Source organism: Melospiza georgiana, chromosome 2 (assembly GCF_028018845.1).
Source record: "Melospiza georgiana isolate bMelGeo1 chromosome 2, bMelGeo1.pri, whole genome shotgun sequence".
Taxonomy (NCBI): domain Eukaryota; kingdom Metazoa; phylum Chordata; class Aves; order Passeriformes; family Passerellidae; genus Melospiza; species Melospiza georgiana.
In genome coordinates this window covers 59,729,203-59,746,737 of record NC_080431.1, presented here as the reverse complement: position 1 = coordinate 59,746,737, position 17,535 = coordinate 59,729,203, and the positions used below count along the sequence as shown (strand labels likewise).

The 17,535-nt window shown below is 36.5% G+C and overlaps 1 protein-coding gene across 7 annotated transcripts in view; it reads left to right on the top strand.

The window, feature by feature from the left end:
* FRY (FRY microtubule binding protein) overlaps positions 1–17,535 on the top strand; it is a 224,315-nt gene that overhangs the window by 109,976 nt on the left and 96,804 nt on the right. For all 7 annotated transcript variants that reach the window (XM_058019112.1, XM_058019111.1, XM_058019115.1 and 4 more), the window contains 8 exons: positions 1,013–1,066; positions 8,495–8,634; positions 10,551–10,641; positions 11,016–11,095; positions 11,212–11,292; positions 12,856–13,024; positions 15,336–15,428; positions 15,524–15,622. In XM_058019112.1, the coding sequence (XP_057875095.1) occupies positions 1,013–1,066; positions 8,495–8,634; positions 10,551–10,641; positions 11,016–11,095; positions 11,212–11,292; positions 12,856–13,024; positions 15,336–15,428; positions 15,524–15,622 (807 nt within the window). The remainder of the gene's footprint in view (positions 1–1,012; positions 1,067–8,494; positions 8,635–10,550; positions 10,642–11,015; positions 11,096–11,211; positions 11,293–12,855; positions 13,025–15,335; positions 15,429–15,523; positions 15,623–17,535) is intronic.

Genomic DNA, 17,535 nt, shown 5'->3' with positions numbered 1-17,535 from the left:
CCATGTCTCAGTAGTTCAGCATGCTTGACAAAGAAGCCATGCAGGTGAATGGATGTTCACACATGGTTTCTCTGAGTTGGACAGTTCTCCTTGGCTTTTCCAGTTACTCTGAGAATATGACCTGAAAATTTGCTTCCATTCTGAAAATACCTTTTTAAATTCTTTTAGTGATAATTTTCCCCACTACTGTCTTCCTTTAAAAATTAACTCTATGGTCTTTGATTCTTCGAAGACCCCTTTTCTTTCAGTATGCCCTGCGTGATACATTATATCTTTGGTCATGTTTGTATTGCCTGGAAGTTTTATAACAAGAAGGGACATCATGTAACAGAATCACAGAATCACAAGGTTGGAAGAGATCTTCAAAATCATCAAGTCCAACCCATGTCCTAACACCTCAACTAAACCACGGCACTGATTGCCACATCCAGTCTTTTTTTAAACACATCCAGGGATGGTGACTCCACCACCTCCCTGGGCAGACCATTCCAGTACTTCATCATCTTTCCATAAAAACCTTTTTCCTGATGTCCAACCTATATTTCCCTTGGCACAGCTTGAGGCTGTATCCTCTGGTTCTGTCATCTGCTGCCTGGTGAAAGAGACCAACCCCCACCTGACTACAGTCACCTTTCAGGGAGATGTGGAGAGTGATAAGGTCACCTCTGAGTCTCCTTTTCTCCTAAATAAAGCCCCTTGGTTATGTATTAGAGGAAACAGTAGTGATTTGTAGGATGTTGCAAGAATTTATCATTGATGTGAGCACAAGCTCAGATGCAATGAATGTCCAATCCTTCTCTTTCATGAAAAGACATTAAATCACTCAAGACAGTCCATCAGTATTGGCTGATACATATGCAGAGGCCTCCTTTGCATATGCAGCAATTGTCCTGGTATCTTCAGGATCAGATCAGGAGGCACATTATGTGAGTAAAAAATCTAACAGAAAAATAATAGTAAAATATGATAGTATTGATCTTAACTAATGCATATTTAATATATTTTCTTTCAGGAGAAGCCACTGACCAAATCTCTGCAACGAGGAGAAGATCCCCAGTTTGATCAAGTAAGACACTTGAAATTACATTATTTCCATCCCTCAGGCTAAAAGAGGAGTGCATTGGGAGGCATTCTAGAGTCCTTTCACTGTTGTTGCATACTGCAGAAGTAAAATTTCTTTATGTTCTTTGGGTAGATAAATGATAAATACTTGCCTAACCATTCTTGGATATAAATTGGAAGAATTTTTCCTCTGTTTCCGAGGTCAATATTTTTCTGCCATAGAACTTGTTCCTTTTATAGAGTATTAGGCACATACATTGTTTCTTGTCTGTTTCCCCTGATGGGGATCTTGAAGCCAAATTTGTATCTTTTCAAATTATGTAGTTTTTGAAACAGGCGTGTGGCTCCCAATCTTTCTTTTATGAGGGTTCTTTTATAGTTAATAAGAGGGCCTGTAGAATCATGGCTGTTGCCATCAGTCTCATCCGTCTGGTTTGCCTCTGTAGCTGTGACTCAGCATGACTTATGTGTGTGCTGCCCTTCAAATAGGCTGAGCCAACCTGTTGTGTTTAAATTTAAATACAAGTTCAATTGTCAGGATTAATTTTATATACATATTATTTTCCTTCCTGTGGGAAGAATGTTACACTCAAATGGGAAGTAAAACAAATTAAGCCATCCAGATGCAAACCTTGTGATACTGTTCCTGCAGTACATTAAACAAACTCATAATGGGTGACGGTGATTTGATTAAATATGTATGGTTTAGCAAATTTTGGCCCTTTAAAATGAAGAATTGGAAGACTGATACTTCTCCTAGTAATTGGTAAATAGACAGAAAATTGAGTAATTAAGTCAAGATCATTTAATGAGAACAGCAAAAGCTTCCTGGAGTGAAACAACTGTGTGTTTACTGCTGTAGCAATTTACTCTGAATTCAGGGAGGAAAAAAAACAAAACAGATGCGGATCAAACACCAAGGTGAATTTTATTATATATGACATTCATATATCTTTCTATCCACATATCTGAAGTCCTACCTATATGCAGAGTTGGTAGAAAAGCATAGTGGTGAGATTGACTTAGATATCTTGTCAGAAAGCCTGCTTTCAGGTGCTTGAAATTTTTAAAACAAACTATTTAAGCTGAAATTTTCAGAGTTTGTCGGCCTCAGGCCAGGTTGATGGCAACGTTTCCCTTTGCAGCTTTCACATTGTTTTCTACTTAAATAGTATTTTCATTTTGAGATGTTCTCGTGCTTGTGGAATTGATGCAGGCCTGTGATCAGTAGATGGGACCTGAACCTGGCTTACGAGCCCATTTTCAAGAACATGGTTCATATTTACTAAAATGATTTTAGTTCAGCTAAATGCATACAGTCATAGAATGGTTTTAATTGTATTCAGAGAGTTTGCATTCAAAATTTTGTAGTGCACAATATAGATTTGGTAAAACTGAGCTAGAGTAGAGACAGGAAGACAGAGCAAAAAGTCTTTTTTTACCTGGCATGTTTCACCCACTAGATTATGTGAGTACATTGTATTATAAGCTATTTTTCAAATGATAATGTGTCGGTATTATAAAGTTGTCATGAAAGTATGGATAATAAAATGAAGGTGTGGTCTGCCTGGGAAGCTCTTGATATGATGTGGTACCACAACCCAAGTAAGAAGGCATGTGCTTTTAAGTGAAACCACTCAAGTTTTATTTTTGAAGTTAACTCAAGTATTTAAAGCATTTATAGGATGAGGAAAGACCAGGTTGGTAATCCCTTACTTCCCTTTTCCAGTTAAGGTGCAGAAAGCTTTGGTGTTTATTTCTGAAACCCAGTCATCCAGCAAAAACAAAAAATGCCAGCCATGACATTCCTGATATTTTTACTACAGAAATGAAGAGGGAGAAGAGGGACAATCTCTATGAACAAACTTCTTCAAGGAGTGTCTAATAATTTTTACTTTCAGTTTTAGGGCATTTAAGTGACAGACAGTCAAAGGAATCTAATTTTATTTCTTTTGACATGATCAAAACTATCTCCATTCAATTAAGGTGAAATTGATAAGTAATACTGAAGGGAGTGGGTCACTAGCTACTTTAAAATGTCTGAGCTTAGTCTTCTAAGGATAAATTTAAAAACAACAAAAATAAGGCATGACCTGATTTAAAACTTGTTTTTTTTGCAAGCCGGCTTCAGAGGTAGGAAAAAAAAAAAAGCCCAAAAATTAACTTAACAATGAGCAGAATGGCACTTTGGCTCCTCAAAGTAACCAGCATCAAGTTTAACACTGAAACCCCCAAACCATTTGAGATGGCTATGAAACATTCCCTACTACCCCTGAATAGTTCTGTCTCTGTCTCCCTGAGAACCAGCAATTTTTTCCTGCCCATCCTTAGGCACCATTTTAGGAACACTGGTTTTGATGGTGGTGATGGATCCAACGTCTGGAAACCTGACTGGGCCAGGGCTGTGTCTCTCCACACAGGTGTAGTCAGTGTGTCCTGTTAGGCAGACAGCATGTTTAGCTGCCAATTGCATCACCCTCCCCAAAAAAATAATAGGATCTTGAGCAATGTATGAAGTGATGATACTTATCCCAACTTGCTGAATGCCTCACCATTGGCCAACAGACTGCATTCCTTACACTGACTGTGTTTTCCTTTCTAGGTGTGCATGTGTATAAAGTAAATATATACAGGAAATTATGTAGGTTTTTTTCATATGGTTTTAAATAGTTTCATAGTATATTTAAAGTCATGTTTTGAAAGTCCTTGATTAGGCAACTCTAGCTGCCTATTGGCAAAGAGCATTACAGCTCCAGCATTAGCATGCTCTGTGCCCCCAGTTACAGAGATGTTATTAAACATTGTACTAGTGAACTATGACTTAAACTTCCTATTACAGGAAACCATAAAGTTGCAGTACATGAAAAGATCAAAAGCTAGAAAAGACCCATAATTCTCCAAGAGGGTGATCCTCACCTAAGGAAACATTTTTATTACTCTTTTCTCAGCCTCTACTAATGTATCATTTGTTCTTACCATGGTGTATAAATGTTCCATGAACTGACAACACTGGAGGCAGAAGAAGGGCACTGTGTAATCTTGGACTGAGCTACAAACTGCTTTCCATATAAAAACACAAAATGAATGTAATGTTTTGGCCATGAACCTGAAACTTTAACAGGAGGGCTTAGTTTTCATATGAGGCTATCTGTCGGAGGAGCCTGTTGCAGAAGTTTCAGCGTAAACTGCACAAAAGCTTATTCTTGTTACAGTTTTACTGCTCTCTTCTTTGAAGTGCACTTCTTGGTGACTACACATTGCAAAGCAAAAACATTTAATCTTTTATGTACTTTTAGGAGAGGAAACAAAAAAAAAATCAGCCTTGGTAAAGAAAAGAAGGAAATGAAAATAAATAATAACAATAATAAAAAAGTGGAAAATGCAATAAATAGATAAGGCACTAAGCAGCATACTATGATAAAGTGTCCTTTTTCATAACAACCTAAACATGATTGATGATGCGCTGATAATGATTCTTATCCAATATTGTTTTTAGATGTAGTTAGTGTAGTTAGTGAATACTGATATCATTGTCATTGCAGCAGCACTGCAATTGGCTGCTTTTGTGTTTTGCCTTTCCCTGAGTTTTACACATTGTCCTTCATCACCAGAAAAAGGCACAGGGTAGTGAAAGTATGAGAAATGATAGTCATGGGATCATAAAATAACCTTTGGCTCCTGGTCAGAGATTTGGGTTCAAGCAGTGTGTAAAGAAGTACATCTGAAGGCAAAATTGAAAGAAATACCTTCAGAACCAAACTTGCTGTCTACTAAAAGTAAATGGGTTTTCATGTAAACTGTTAAAGGCAAAATTGAAGGTAACACCTTCAGAACCAAACTTGCTGTCTACTAAAAGTAAATGGGTTTTCATGTAAACTGTTTTGCTGGCAGTAAAATAGCCATAAACATTGGTAGTGTATAAGCATGCTAGCTGAAATTACCCATCCATAAAATTATGATAATAAAAAGTCCTTGTTTCTTTTTCTGCCTCACAAAGCCAAGGCCATTAATGAAAACGAGTGAGTTCAGCTTGAATAGTTATCAGTTTTAACCATTTTCAGGTTAAAACTTCATAACATGGTCCAAAAAAAAGCTGAGAACAAAGATGTGAATGAAGGGAGATCTCCACAATCACAAATGCATTCAGCAGTGTTGATAGAAAGTGTAAAACCTTACTTGTGCTTGTCCATCATTTAGAATCTGCACAACAGCAATTTGAAGATAAAATGTGCAGACACTCTGGGAAAAATAGTCAAAAGAAATAAACCAAGACTGTGCAAAAATGAAGTATTGCAATTCTGCATTATTTAAATGGCAATAAGATGCCCATTCAACATATATATTGATTGATAAATGTGGTATAGAAAAAGGATGCCAAAAAAATTAATGATACTGCTGGAAACTAGGTGCAGTTTTGAATATATTTGGTGTTAAGGCACATATAAATTCATTAGTGAAATGAAAAAAGTAATCATATCAATTTGCTGTTTGTGGAAACCTTTTGTGTATTTGAATTTTGATAATATATTAAGACTTTTATGAAAGTATATAAATTGTAGTGAGCTGTCTGAGCAGAATTTCATTAAATTTACTCTTGCATTTTAATCCAAAATAAATATTAATCATTTACATAAAGTATATTTAATGCTCTGTGAACACGGGTTTCTAACAGCTCCCTGCTTGTGCAGCTTTCTTATCCTTAAGCTGTACAGTAGGTAGTTCATTTATGATGGAAGAATATGATCACTTGTCCAACAAGGACATATTTGTACATCTGTGCACTCCCTTTCAGGAGCAGCACAGAGCTAGAATTCATCTCACTCCTGGACTTACTTCCAGTAAATGAAAGGGTTGAGTAACCGGCATGCTGGCTAGACTTCCCTCCCTTCCTGTTCCCTGAGAGCCAGGTCTTTTCCCAGTCCACCCTTCCTTCCTGTCTTAAAAGTGCAATGACAGAAAGATTAAAAAAAAAAAAAAAAAGAAGGAAAAAATAAAAAGCTATATTGACCTTTTATCCCAAATGAAGACAGACACTGTAAAGTCAGCAGAGAAAGTATGGCATGAGAAGATTTAACAGGAATCACTTTGACTTTTTCTGGTGACATTTTTTAGGTGGGATTTAGAGATCAACTGTGATAAGTATGTCAGTGAACATGCAGGAAGATCTGATTGAAACAACTTTTCATTTATAGTTAGCTACTGTGATTTCTGAAAAGATATTTAGGTCTGTTTGAGGACAGACTTTTTAATAGGGCCAGTGGAGTTAGGACAAAGACTAAGGGTTTTAAGTTAAAAAAGGGTAATTTTTTACTAAGTAGAAGGAGGATATTTTTTACTGTGAGGCTGAAGCAGCTTGTTTGGAGAAGGTGTAGATGCCCCATTCCTGGAAGTGTTCAAAGCCAGGTTGGCTGGGCTTTGATCGCCCTCGTCTAGTGGAAGGTGTCCCAGCCAATATTAGGGAGGTTGGAACTAGATGACCTTTGAGGTCTCTTCCAACCCAAACTATTCTGTGAGTCCATGATTTTATGGTTCTTTTCTAGTCTTCCCTAGGAAATCCATTTTCATTGTATTTCGTCATTAACGAGCAGTGTTGTGCTAACTTCATAAAAAGTTTTGTAAAAACAGTAGAGAAGTGAGTCGGTAGTGTATAGTTTACCCCGACACCAGGTGACTGATTTTTTCTGAGTATTTATCTGAAGGCTTAACACTAGAAGGCTTTGGTATATTTGAGCCTGAAGTCCTATAGTAATTCTTTATGAAAGGCCTCCTGTCACTGCTGCAAGCATTTGCTTCATTATGTCTTCCACAGCAATATGTTTCATATTTCAGGTAAAAAAATCTATTGCAGACTAGATGAAAGTTTTCCAATAATATTACTTTTATGGAAACTTTTAATTTAGCAGGGGCAGTTATTATATCTTTCTAATGCAGCATGTTTAATTTTAGGCCACAGTACCTGAATAATAATACTTCATCCTCAAAGTGTCTCATTGACTTTAATCCGCAATGTCGTTGTGAATTAGTTAAATTAGTTGAGGCTGAAAAACTACAAAAGAGATTCAGAGCTACTCATCTAGACTAAGTGTCATCCACAAAAGTTCTCAATTAAGGTTATAGTAGTATTTGGGAATGCTTGCTCTGCCAGTTTTGCTCTGGTCTTATTCACACAGCACTCACACAAGTTTGGTGTTACATGAGACATTAAACTCTATTGTTTTTCCACAAGAATTTGGTTTAAGTTTAAGCAGGTAGGTGAACCTGACAGTTAATTACATAATCAGTGTACTTAGCATGTAGTGCACACTTCAGCTCTTCACTCCTGATACTCAGTTCTCTGCAAGATCAAGGCCTGCATGATCTTAAGGTGTCAAAAATCTCCAGATCACTAATTTCTTCCCTATTTTAAACAGTTGTTTCTTATTTTCTTAGAATGTGCACAAATACTGTAGCTGTGAACGTTCAGTTGCAATACATGTATTATCCTCTTGTATAATAAGGCTGGGGGGAGGGTTCACCCTGCTTGTTGATCTTTTCATGTTTTGTAGCTTTATGGTTTCTTGTAGTAGAATGTTTAAGTCACAGTTCAGGCCAAGATGCTCAGTAACATTTTTGTAATTGGTGACACAGTTAATACTGAGTGAGCAGTAATCTTCTTATCCAGTATGCCGCTAGAGCTGTTTAATCAGCAACCTTTAAGGAATAATTCTAAACTATGTTTTGTTTATTTGTGCCCACAATGACACAAGAAACTCTAAACATTTTTCTATATATAAAAGAGAAGTTTTCAGGTTTTTTCTTAAGTTTTCAGGTGTGGGAGCCTATGAGTAAGATACATCCATCTGCATGGTCAGTTGATTAAAATGATTGCAGAACTTCTGGTGTTTCCTGACATATTTGGAGTTTCAATGGGGGCATCCAGCCGTCATATATAACCCCTGGAGACAGTACCTCTAATTCATTACTTTTTCTTTTCTTACAATCAGTTTGAACTCAAATCAACATTGTGTAACAAATCAAAATAACCTGCTTGAAGAACTAGATGATTTTCTGGTAGGTTGAAAGATGTTAAACACAATTTTAATGCATTTTAATATCATCAATATAAAGACTTTATCAACATGCACTCTGGTGTTGCATTTTTGTTTATGTTTTATAGAATCACAGATTCATTTAGGTTGGAAAATACTTTTGATATCATCAAGTTCAACCACAAACCCAACACTGTCAAGTCTAAACACTAAACCATGTTCCTACATGCCATGTCTACACTTCTTTTAAAGATAGGAAATGCAGAACATTAAGTCACTGCTTGTACCATAGTTCTCAAAAAATGGATGAAAATAAGAATGAACCATTGAATTAGTACTCTTTTTAAGGAGGAGAGAAAACCTGGACAGCATTTTACTTGTTATTTATTGTGTTTTCCTGATAGGTTATAAGCTCAATGAGCTCACTTTCAGAATATTGTCTGCCCTCTATCCTGCGCACTTTGTTTGATTGGTATAAAAGGCAGAACGGTATAGAAGATGAATCTCATGAGTACAGACCAAGAACAAGCACTAAATCCAAAAGGTATGTTTTTGAACATGTGCAATTGATAAATTCCAAGGTTAAGTGTGTTACAGTTCACCCATCAACTTTTGTGAGGTAACAGTTGCTTGATAATTGTGTTGTTTTTCTGCTTGTTCCTGGAAATCTTCTCTCAGCTTCTTGATGGATGGAATAATTGTGTCTTTCACCTTATGCTCCTCATAGTTCAAACATAACTGTTACATGCTGTTGTAATTGCCTTACAGATATTTTGGATGCTTTCATATTTAAATACCAGTTTGTATAAACCGTATTTACTCAAGTGATCGAGCAATAATTCTGTGCCACTTGGAAGAATTTTTCTTATATAGCTTTCTGTTTACACATAAAAAAATACACATATACCTACCCTCAATCTGAAAACCTGAGAATCAGTCAGGGAGATTTAGCAGCATACCTCTTAAAAGTAACAAGCATGCAAAAATAATGATGTCCATAGTTCCTCAGTGATAAGGCAGCAAAGTGATTTTAGTTACATTGAGGTCTGGCAATGTGGTTCAATACTCTTCAAACTTTGAGTTTTTCTGAATACTTCAGTACTACATTTACATGCTTCAATGAAACAGCAGGAGAATGAACTGTCAAACCTGGTGTTCAGAAATGTTAAGGAATTCTTCACATTGGGATTATATTATAACCCAGTAACTACAAAAGGCGGTGGTTGCTGGAGCAAGGAGTTGGTGTCTAGGTTTAGATACCAAGATAAAAATGAACCTGAATTAGACTCTTTATGTCAGTAGAAATGGGCAGTATGAAGACACAGTTCATTAATTAGATGTCTGCTTTTGGGTGAGATGAATCCTTGCCTTGAATTGCTTCTTTCTCCCAACTTGTTCCACGATTACCTGCTCATAAATATCTGTCTTCAGGAACTCCACCCAAAATTTCGTTGAAGGTCAGTTTAGCAGTGAAACAAGACCACTCTGTCAATGGGTGGTGTTACAGAAGGAATGTATAACGAGTTATACAGTTATTTCTCCACTTAATGTAAAACCAAAGGGAACCAAAATGCAAATAACTTGCTTCAACACTCATCAAGCTGTACTCTCAAATGCCTGTTTTATTACAAACACATAAGTACAATTGAAATCACTAAAACTGTCAATGTTAATAAGAATTGTGCCAAATTTAAACAAAAATCTCACTGGAATCATGTTAAATGCTTCAAGTGGACTGCAGAACTGTTTCTTTAATGTTTAATTTTACAAAAAAATACTGTATATTTCATGTTATCTTTTCAGTACACTTTGAAACTTTAATCAGTTGATTGAAATGGGTATTTTTTGGTATTTCTATTGGAAGCTGTTCGCCTCAGACTTTTATTCCTCTGTGTTGTTCTGTACAAAAAATGTGTTAAAAGTTTGACAAGTGTTGCCAAAGCTAAAAAATTAACACTGGAACTTTTTTTAAGAGATAATACAATTTGGTTGTGAATTCTCCACTGGTACTTTTAAGGCATTTGCCAAAATTCATGACAAGTCTAAATATGAATTTGATAGCACAGTTACATTTGCTTCTAAAATGTAATTAAGAATGGTCTAAATGGTGTAATCAGCAATAACTTTAAATTAAATTGATTTGTTAGAATATAGAATCCACAAGTTGCCTTGGTTTTGGGGGTTTTTTTAATTATTTTGGATCTTTAACTGGAAGAAAAAGAAGGAGGAAATGGATAGGTGATATATAAGCAATTGAAAGAACATCACAGTAACAAATTACATTTGGTCTGCTTATCTCAGATTTTAAGAGCATAACATTACATTACTTACTGAAATGCTAGACTGCAATTTAAAAGGTAGAACACAATTCCCTGTTATCTGTATATATGCAATTGAAGAAGGCATATAATATGAATTATGACACCTCCAAATACTGTGTTTCTTGGTTTGATTTTGCAGTGATGAACAGCAGAGGGACTATTTAATGGAGAGAAGAGATCTGGCTATTGATTTTATTTTTTCTTTAGTATTAATAGAAGTTTTGAAACAGGTAGGAGTTCTCAAATTGTCCATTAACTAATAAATTATGGAAATTAGCAATGCAAGTGAATTTTGGGATTCTTCGTTCTGTTTGCATCTTTAAGATTAAAATAAATTCATGAAATATATCCTGCATGCTTCTTCATTGCTGTCTTTCTTGCACCTGTATGATACATAGCATTCTGTGCTCATACTGACCTTACTTTGCCAAGTCTTTGGAGCTAAACTATTTATCTTCAAAACTAAATAAACATAGAATGGCTGTCTCATTTTAGCTATTTTGTTAGCTACATGCTATTTTAACTGATATATTTCTGAATATTTCTGAATCCCTCAGTAATACTAGCATATGTGTACTTGTTATATTTTATTTTATGTTTCCAGATTCCACTTCATCCTGTAATAGACAGTTTGGTAAATGATGTTATTAACTTGGCTTTCAAGCACTTTAAGTACAAAGAAGGGTAAGGCTATTTTTCATGCAAAAATTCTATGAAAAAGATACTTTCTTATTTTTGTAACAGTTGTGGTTTAAAAAGTATGTTTTCTCAGCTGAGAATTCTTTCTTGTGTCTTGCTAGGTACCTTGGTCCTAACACTGGGAATATGCACATTGTTGCAGATTTGTATGCAGAAGTAATAGGTGTTCTAGCTCAAGCAAAGTAAGAAAAATTCAGTATATTATTTCCTTCATAAATATGACAAAGTCTGCTTGCTTAGCATGTGAATATTCTGATTTTCTCACTTTCTTTAATTATTCTGTAGGAATAAGTTATTTCAGTTCATTGGCCTTCTATTTATCCAGATGTTCTAGAACATAGGCCTCTAGGGAATCACAGGCTTTCTGCATCTAGTCCAGTGATACTGAATAAATTCAACTCAACTGCAGCAGCATTATTTTTCCTATCTCAGCAATGACGTCTGTAGAAAGCCCAAAGGGCTGAAGAGAGCTATTTTAACTAGCTTTTTTGTAGATGCTATTTTTTCTTTAGCTGGGCAAACCTATAAATGGCTATCCTCCTGCATAGCAACAATATTAAGGCTCTCTGCAGCAATTTCAGCTCAGAACTTAATGCATCTGCTTCTGAACCCTTCGTCCTTCTTAGAACAGATGACATAAAACATTTTGTGGGTCAGATCTTAAATTTTGAATTTGGAAACAGTCAAACTCAGGATCTCATGTAGCCAATATAGCTTTTTATTGTTCACTTAAACCACAAACTAGGTAGAGATGAATTTTACTGCCCTGATGTAATGCTATTTGTCTCCTGACACTTCGGTGTTGCTGAGGCCGAGTCTCAGCTCTACAAAGCAAGTCAGTTTGGCTTGATGTGGGTAAAACAGTTTGAGATTCTGGAAATCATATAAATTCAGCTAAGGTCTTACCTGGGCCTCTGAATTGGCTGGGTCAAATGCAAAGGGAGAAGTTGCATCTGGATCCAAAACTTCACATTGACTGTCAAAGTTCTGAAGGGCCTTGTTAAAATGTTTCTGTAACTGAAGGGCTTCTTCCTGCTAACCTATTTCTTTCAATTCACATGGTTGTCTATCAAAGAGGATAACAAGAGGTTGTTACATGGTACACCCACCAAGACAATTACAATCTTTCCATTTTGTCTCAAAAAGGGCAGGAGGTCCTGTTGGATGCCCTTTCCATATGTAATTTTTATGGACAATATGTCTCCAAAGACATCTTCAATAGATTTGTGGGGGAGAACAAAAATGATCACAGAGCCCTCTACCCTAAGTTATTGTAGTTTGTTAATGCTTAAGTGTTACTGTAATGGCTATTAGGGGAAAAACTGAAGGGGCAAACTGCCTATATGAATATTTTTCAGGGTTATAGTATAAACATTTTCTTTTGAAAATATTACATGTACTTGCAAGATAGCTATGTTTCATCATGGGTTTTTGAAAAATGTTTGAAGGGGTTATTTAAATGATATTGTTAGCTCTTATGTAAAAGAGGTGCATGGTAATAAAATAATTTCAAATATGTGGTTATCTAAAGGGACTAAGATCAGGCTGTATGCTTCCTTTTCTCAGTTTATTACAAGTGAAAGAAAGCTAAACAAAAAAAAAAATCTATTAAAGTACTGAGTGAAATGGTACTTTTATACAACCTAAGTTTTATCTTCTTCAGGTTTTTCCCAATCTGTATACTTTGCAGTACATTTCAAATATTGATTTTGAACTTTTTGAAACTAACCAATCTGAATTCATAGATTTCCTGCTGTAAAGAAGAAATTTATGGCAGAGCTGAAAGAGTTGCGGCATAAAGAACAAAGCCCGTATGTAGTTCAAAGCATCATCAGTCTTATAATGGGAATGAAATTCTTTCGCATTAAGATGTATCCTGTGGAGGACTTTGAAGCTTCTCTTCAGTTTATGCAGGTAAAATTCTTAAGGACATAGCTGTGGTTTCCCTGACCTTTCTGAATGGACTAGCCTTCACTTTCCATGTAATATTCTAGGAGATTTTCCATGTGTCATTTCCACATAAACCTACATGCAGCTAAAGCTTTCTGCTTGTTCTGAACCCCATACCAGCTTTTCATCAGTTATATACATCTAGTCCCTAGAGCTCACCCTTCAGCTAGAAGAGGTTTTGTTCTGTAGCCCCCAGCCCTTCCACCCCACTATCCCACAGCTGTTCCTTGCCCTGTGTCTGTGTCTAGCTGTGTCTCCCTAGCTGTTCACTGCCTCCAAAGTGAATCTTCTAGTACTCACACAGTTGCCAGAAAAGAGAGGAGTTTCTAATGGAGGAAGACACTGAGGAAGAGACAGAGAATTGAGGCAAAAGCTGGATGGACTTTCCTTTGCACATGTTGTCTCCTTCTACCACACCTTCCCCCTGCTTGCTGTAGAGTGCATTCTGTACACTCCTGGTTTAAAAGTCACTAGTACAGAACATAGTTTGACTACAATGAATGCTTTAAATTAATAGATTACATAATTTTGTAAAAGGCAAGCAATTACTTAATGTTTCAGAGTTCTTGCTGGTAATGTTCAGTTGGTTTTGTTCCCACCAGCCAGTTTCTTTAGCTTAATCTTTCTATTGCCCTTTTTTTCTTGGGCTCACCCACATGGTTACATGCTTTGCACCCACTCATCCAGTTAAACAAATATTTTATATAAACCTCCATGTAAAGTTTAGTGTATCAATGGTGTAAATGGAGGAAAAAAATCATTGTTAGATGCCCACAAGTAAGGATTTGGCATTGGAATACAAATATACATGCATACAGACACAGTGAGCTTTTTCTTTTAAGTCCTGAACAGGAAGCACATTCTATTTCAGCTTTACAATATCATCTAAACCATACTTAATTGCATATTTAAGACATTTAACAGCACAGAAAGAGGTAATTTTTTTTCCTACCTTACTCTTAATTGTGTAGACACATACTAGCATGTGTCAACTTAGTTTAAATTATCAAGAGCTGGCAAAATACCAAAGTAATATGTGTTCACTTGACTTGATGAGTGAATGAGGTTATGGCTCAGCTTTATCCAGTGTTCACTACTATTAAAATCTGTGGTAAAAATCCTTCCAGTAAAAGTGAAATTTGAATCTCTGCCTTCCCCTGCTGCAATCTCTAAGTACTAAATGAATTCTTACATTTACTACTCTGCATCATAAGACGCACTTGTGCATGTGGGGAAACCTTGTTTTCTCAGTTTGGTGAAGTACATTTCAACTCTTTGGGCAGTTTGTCTGTTTGAGTATCTCCATGCAGTGTTTCACCTAAAACCTCTGTCACATAGTGCTGCTGTAGTAGAGAGAGATGCTTTCAAAGGGTCAGCTGATTTCAGGAGTGAGCTCCAGAAGAGCCTATCTTCCCCCAAAGAGTGCAGAAGCACCTCAGGAAGGCTGGCTGGACTGACTGAAGCCATGTGTTGTATAATCCTGTTAGCACACAGGCAAAAAGTATGCATGATCTGAGATTTAAACTGCTCTGCATGACTATGAAGGAAAAATGGTCAGTGGGGACCTTCCTCCTACATTCAGGGGCTGTTTGGGCCTTGAACCCAGAGAAAAAGTAACTGGGGCAATAGGATTTGCCATCCTCAGAGAAGTTGTACACACAAGTGGGTGGATGCTTATCTCCCCTCCCTCACTTCCTGAGCAACACAGCTGTCTGGAGAGTAGTTCACTGCATGTTTAGGACAAAGTCTGTTTTTATTTTTTTCTTAATCCCCAGATGCAGGCTGGAAATTGTCCTCACATAGCACAATTCCATATTGACCCACAATATGCAACGAATCCTAGCAATGAAATTCATCCGAAAATATTTACAATAAGATTGTTCATTGCCCTGTGTGTCTTAACCAGAGGATTAAATTCCTTTTCTGGCTTCTCAAAGCATTGTGTGAAGCACTCCATGTTGACTATTAGTTTTGCTCCTGAAGATACACACAGGGCATGAGGTCAACTCAATTTCCAGTCCAATACACCACCAGGCACAGCTGGAGTCAGTGGAGACATTCTGGATTAGAGCAACAGCTCCTTGATCTTGACTTATGTCCTGCTTTCTGCTTGCTGCAAAATGCAGATTTAGAAGTTAAGAGGCAAATGTTTTCAGTGGGATTTGCAGGATAAAATTAGTCACTGACATGTGATTCACATTCAGCAAACATTCAGGGGTCTTTATTCCAGCTGATATGCAATTTATGTTTCTTGTATTTTTTTTTTTTACTTTAGGAATGTGCACATTATTTCCTTGAAGTTAAAGACAAAGATATCAAGCATGCACTGGCAGGACTGTTTGTTGAAATTCTTGTCCCCGTAGCTGCTGTAAGTTTATTTTTGATGTTGTTTGCATAATATTTTAAAATTAGATAAAACAGCTTTTGAAATAGTTTTTTTACTGACATGAAATTTTATTTCAGGCTGTTAAAAATGAAGTGAATGTCCCCTGTCTGAGGAACTTTGTTGAAAGCCTGTATGATACAACGCTTGAACTTTCATCACGAAAGAAACACTCATTGGTTAGTAACTCTAAGAAGCAGAGGTTAAAATTTATTGTCACAAATATTTCTGAGCAAGACCCTTGGAAAATTGCAAAATGTTTTATTTGCATTTGGCTATAACCAATACATTTCTATTTGCAGGGAAGATTACTGTGTTTCCAGAAAATAACTATAATTATTTTACTGATAATATAATCTAAATTAGTCTGAATCAAATATGTTTTCAGCTTCTGGTTTTGAGATTATTAAATGGTTATGTTTTCTCGTAGTTGTTATGTGTAAACATTAGGAGAAGAGGAGAAACAATAGAGTTCACTTCTTGTCAAGCGAGAACAAATGAGGCATGTGGGAGCAACTCTTTAACGGGGCTTAAATAATGCATTGTAGGAAGGAAAAAAATTATAACACATGCCCTTTTAAATCCATAACTTGGCAACTATGTAGCTCCCTATTTCATTTTTTTTCATGTGAGATGAACAGTGGCACTGCAGTGTATTTTTGGAATCATGAGTTGATCTGAATTAAATGAGGATCTGAGTCAGTTTGATGCTGGCTGCCTTAAGCAGTCTGTCTCTCCAACTGGGTCAGCGCCTGTCAGCAGTGTGGCATTAGCTAATCCATTTTGAAGTCTTGGGCCTTTTAAGTAAAGAAAGTTTGTCATTTGTCCTCCCTCGTTCTAGGGGAAAGTCAAAAAGACTTCCTTGTTTCCAGTTCTTTCGGCAAATGCTGGTCACTGGCGCTAGCGAAACTGCTGGGAGGACTGCAGGAGTGTGCTGGAGCTCTCTGCCTGTTACAGCATTCCCAGGGGACATTCAGAGCATCCCCTGGGCTGCAGTCCTGATCCAGTTTGAATTAGTGGGAGGCTTGAGATGGATTTCTGATTTCACTCTGTTTGTGTTTGTGTGGCTCTGTTCCACTCTATTGAGTTAATAAAACATTGTTGGAGCTGCAGCAGGGTAGAGCTTTTTTGTACAGTTTTTACATTAAATAGAACTTCCTAAACTGTGGCCATACTTGCCAAAGTCAATACTACATTCTTGAGAAAGGATTGCACAGCTGGGCCTTTGCATTTGATTGCTTGTCTGCACATACCACACTGGAGGCTACGTAGTTAAAAATGACAAAGTAGAATAGATTCTTGTGAGGGTGTGATTAGAAATACAAACATTGCGAGGAGGAGGAGGGGAAAGGCAAACAGTTGACAGAAATAGCTGCAGTGCATATTTCCAGACTTCCAGGAAGAAAGCACACTCCTTAAAGTCTGAACTGGACCAAGATCAGTGTTTGGTGAATCCATGCACTCACTGTACAGACAGGATGGGGGAAGTCATCTTGCTTCATTTTCTATCTAAAATTACCTCGTATGAGCTAGTCATTAAGGTTCCTTGGTAGTGAATGGAGAGAATTAGGAAATTCCAGGAGATGGTTTATCTTCCCTCCTAGGGATCTTCCTTAGGATGGGCTGTAACACTCTTGGAATGTTACTAGACTCTGTGATCCAGTCAAGTACTCGATTGTATAGTAAGAAAGTCTTCTGTGAGAAGATTTCAGGTATCCTGTCCCATATGTATTTTGGACATGATTATAAAAATTAAAATTAATGTACATTTGCCATTTGCTCAAGAAATTAGCCTAGATATGGACAGTTTATGTTACGTCTTAGTGGAACAGAAACAGATCTAGAATGTGTTTATACTTTGAGCTGTGACTGAAGTTAGAATTTAGAGATAATTTTTAAAATAATTCATCTTAAAGTGAATGTTACCTTATTTTTTACTAACACCTTTTGTGTCCTGACCGGATTTATTAACATTACAACTGAAACCTTAGTCTTCTTGAAATAGCTGAGTCAGTTTCTAAATCATTAGGTGCATTTTAGCTTATTTTTTAGTGTATTGTTTACAAGTGTTAAAGTAAGTGTTGACAAAGAG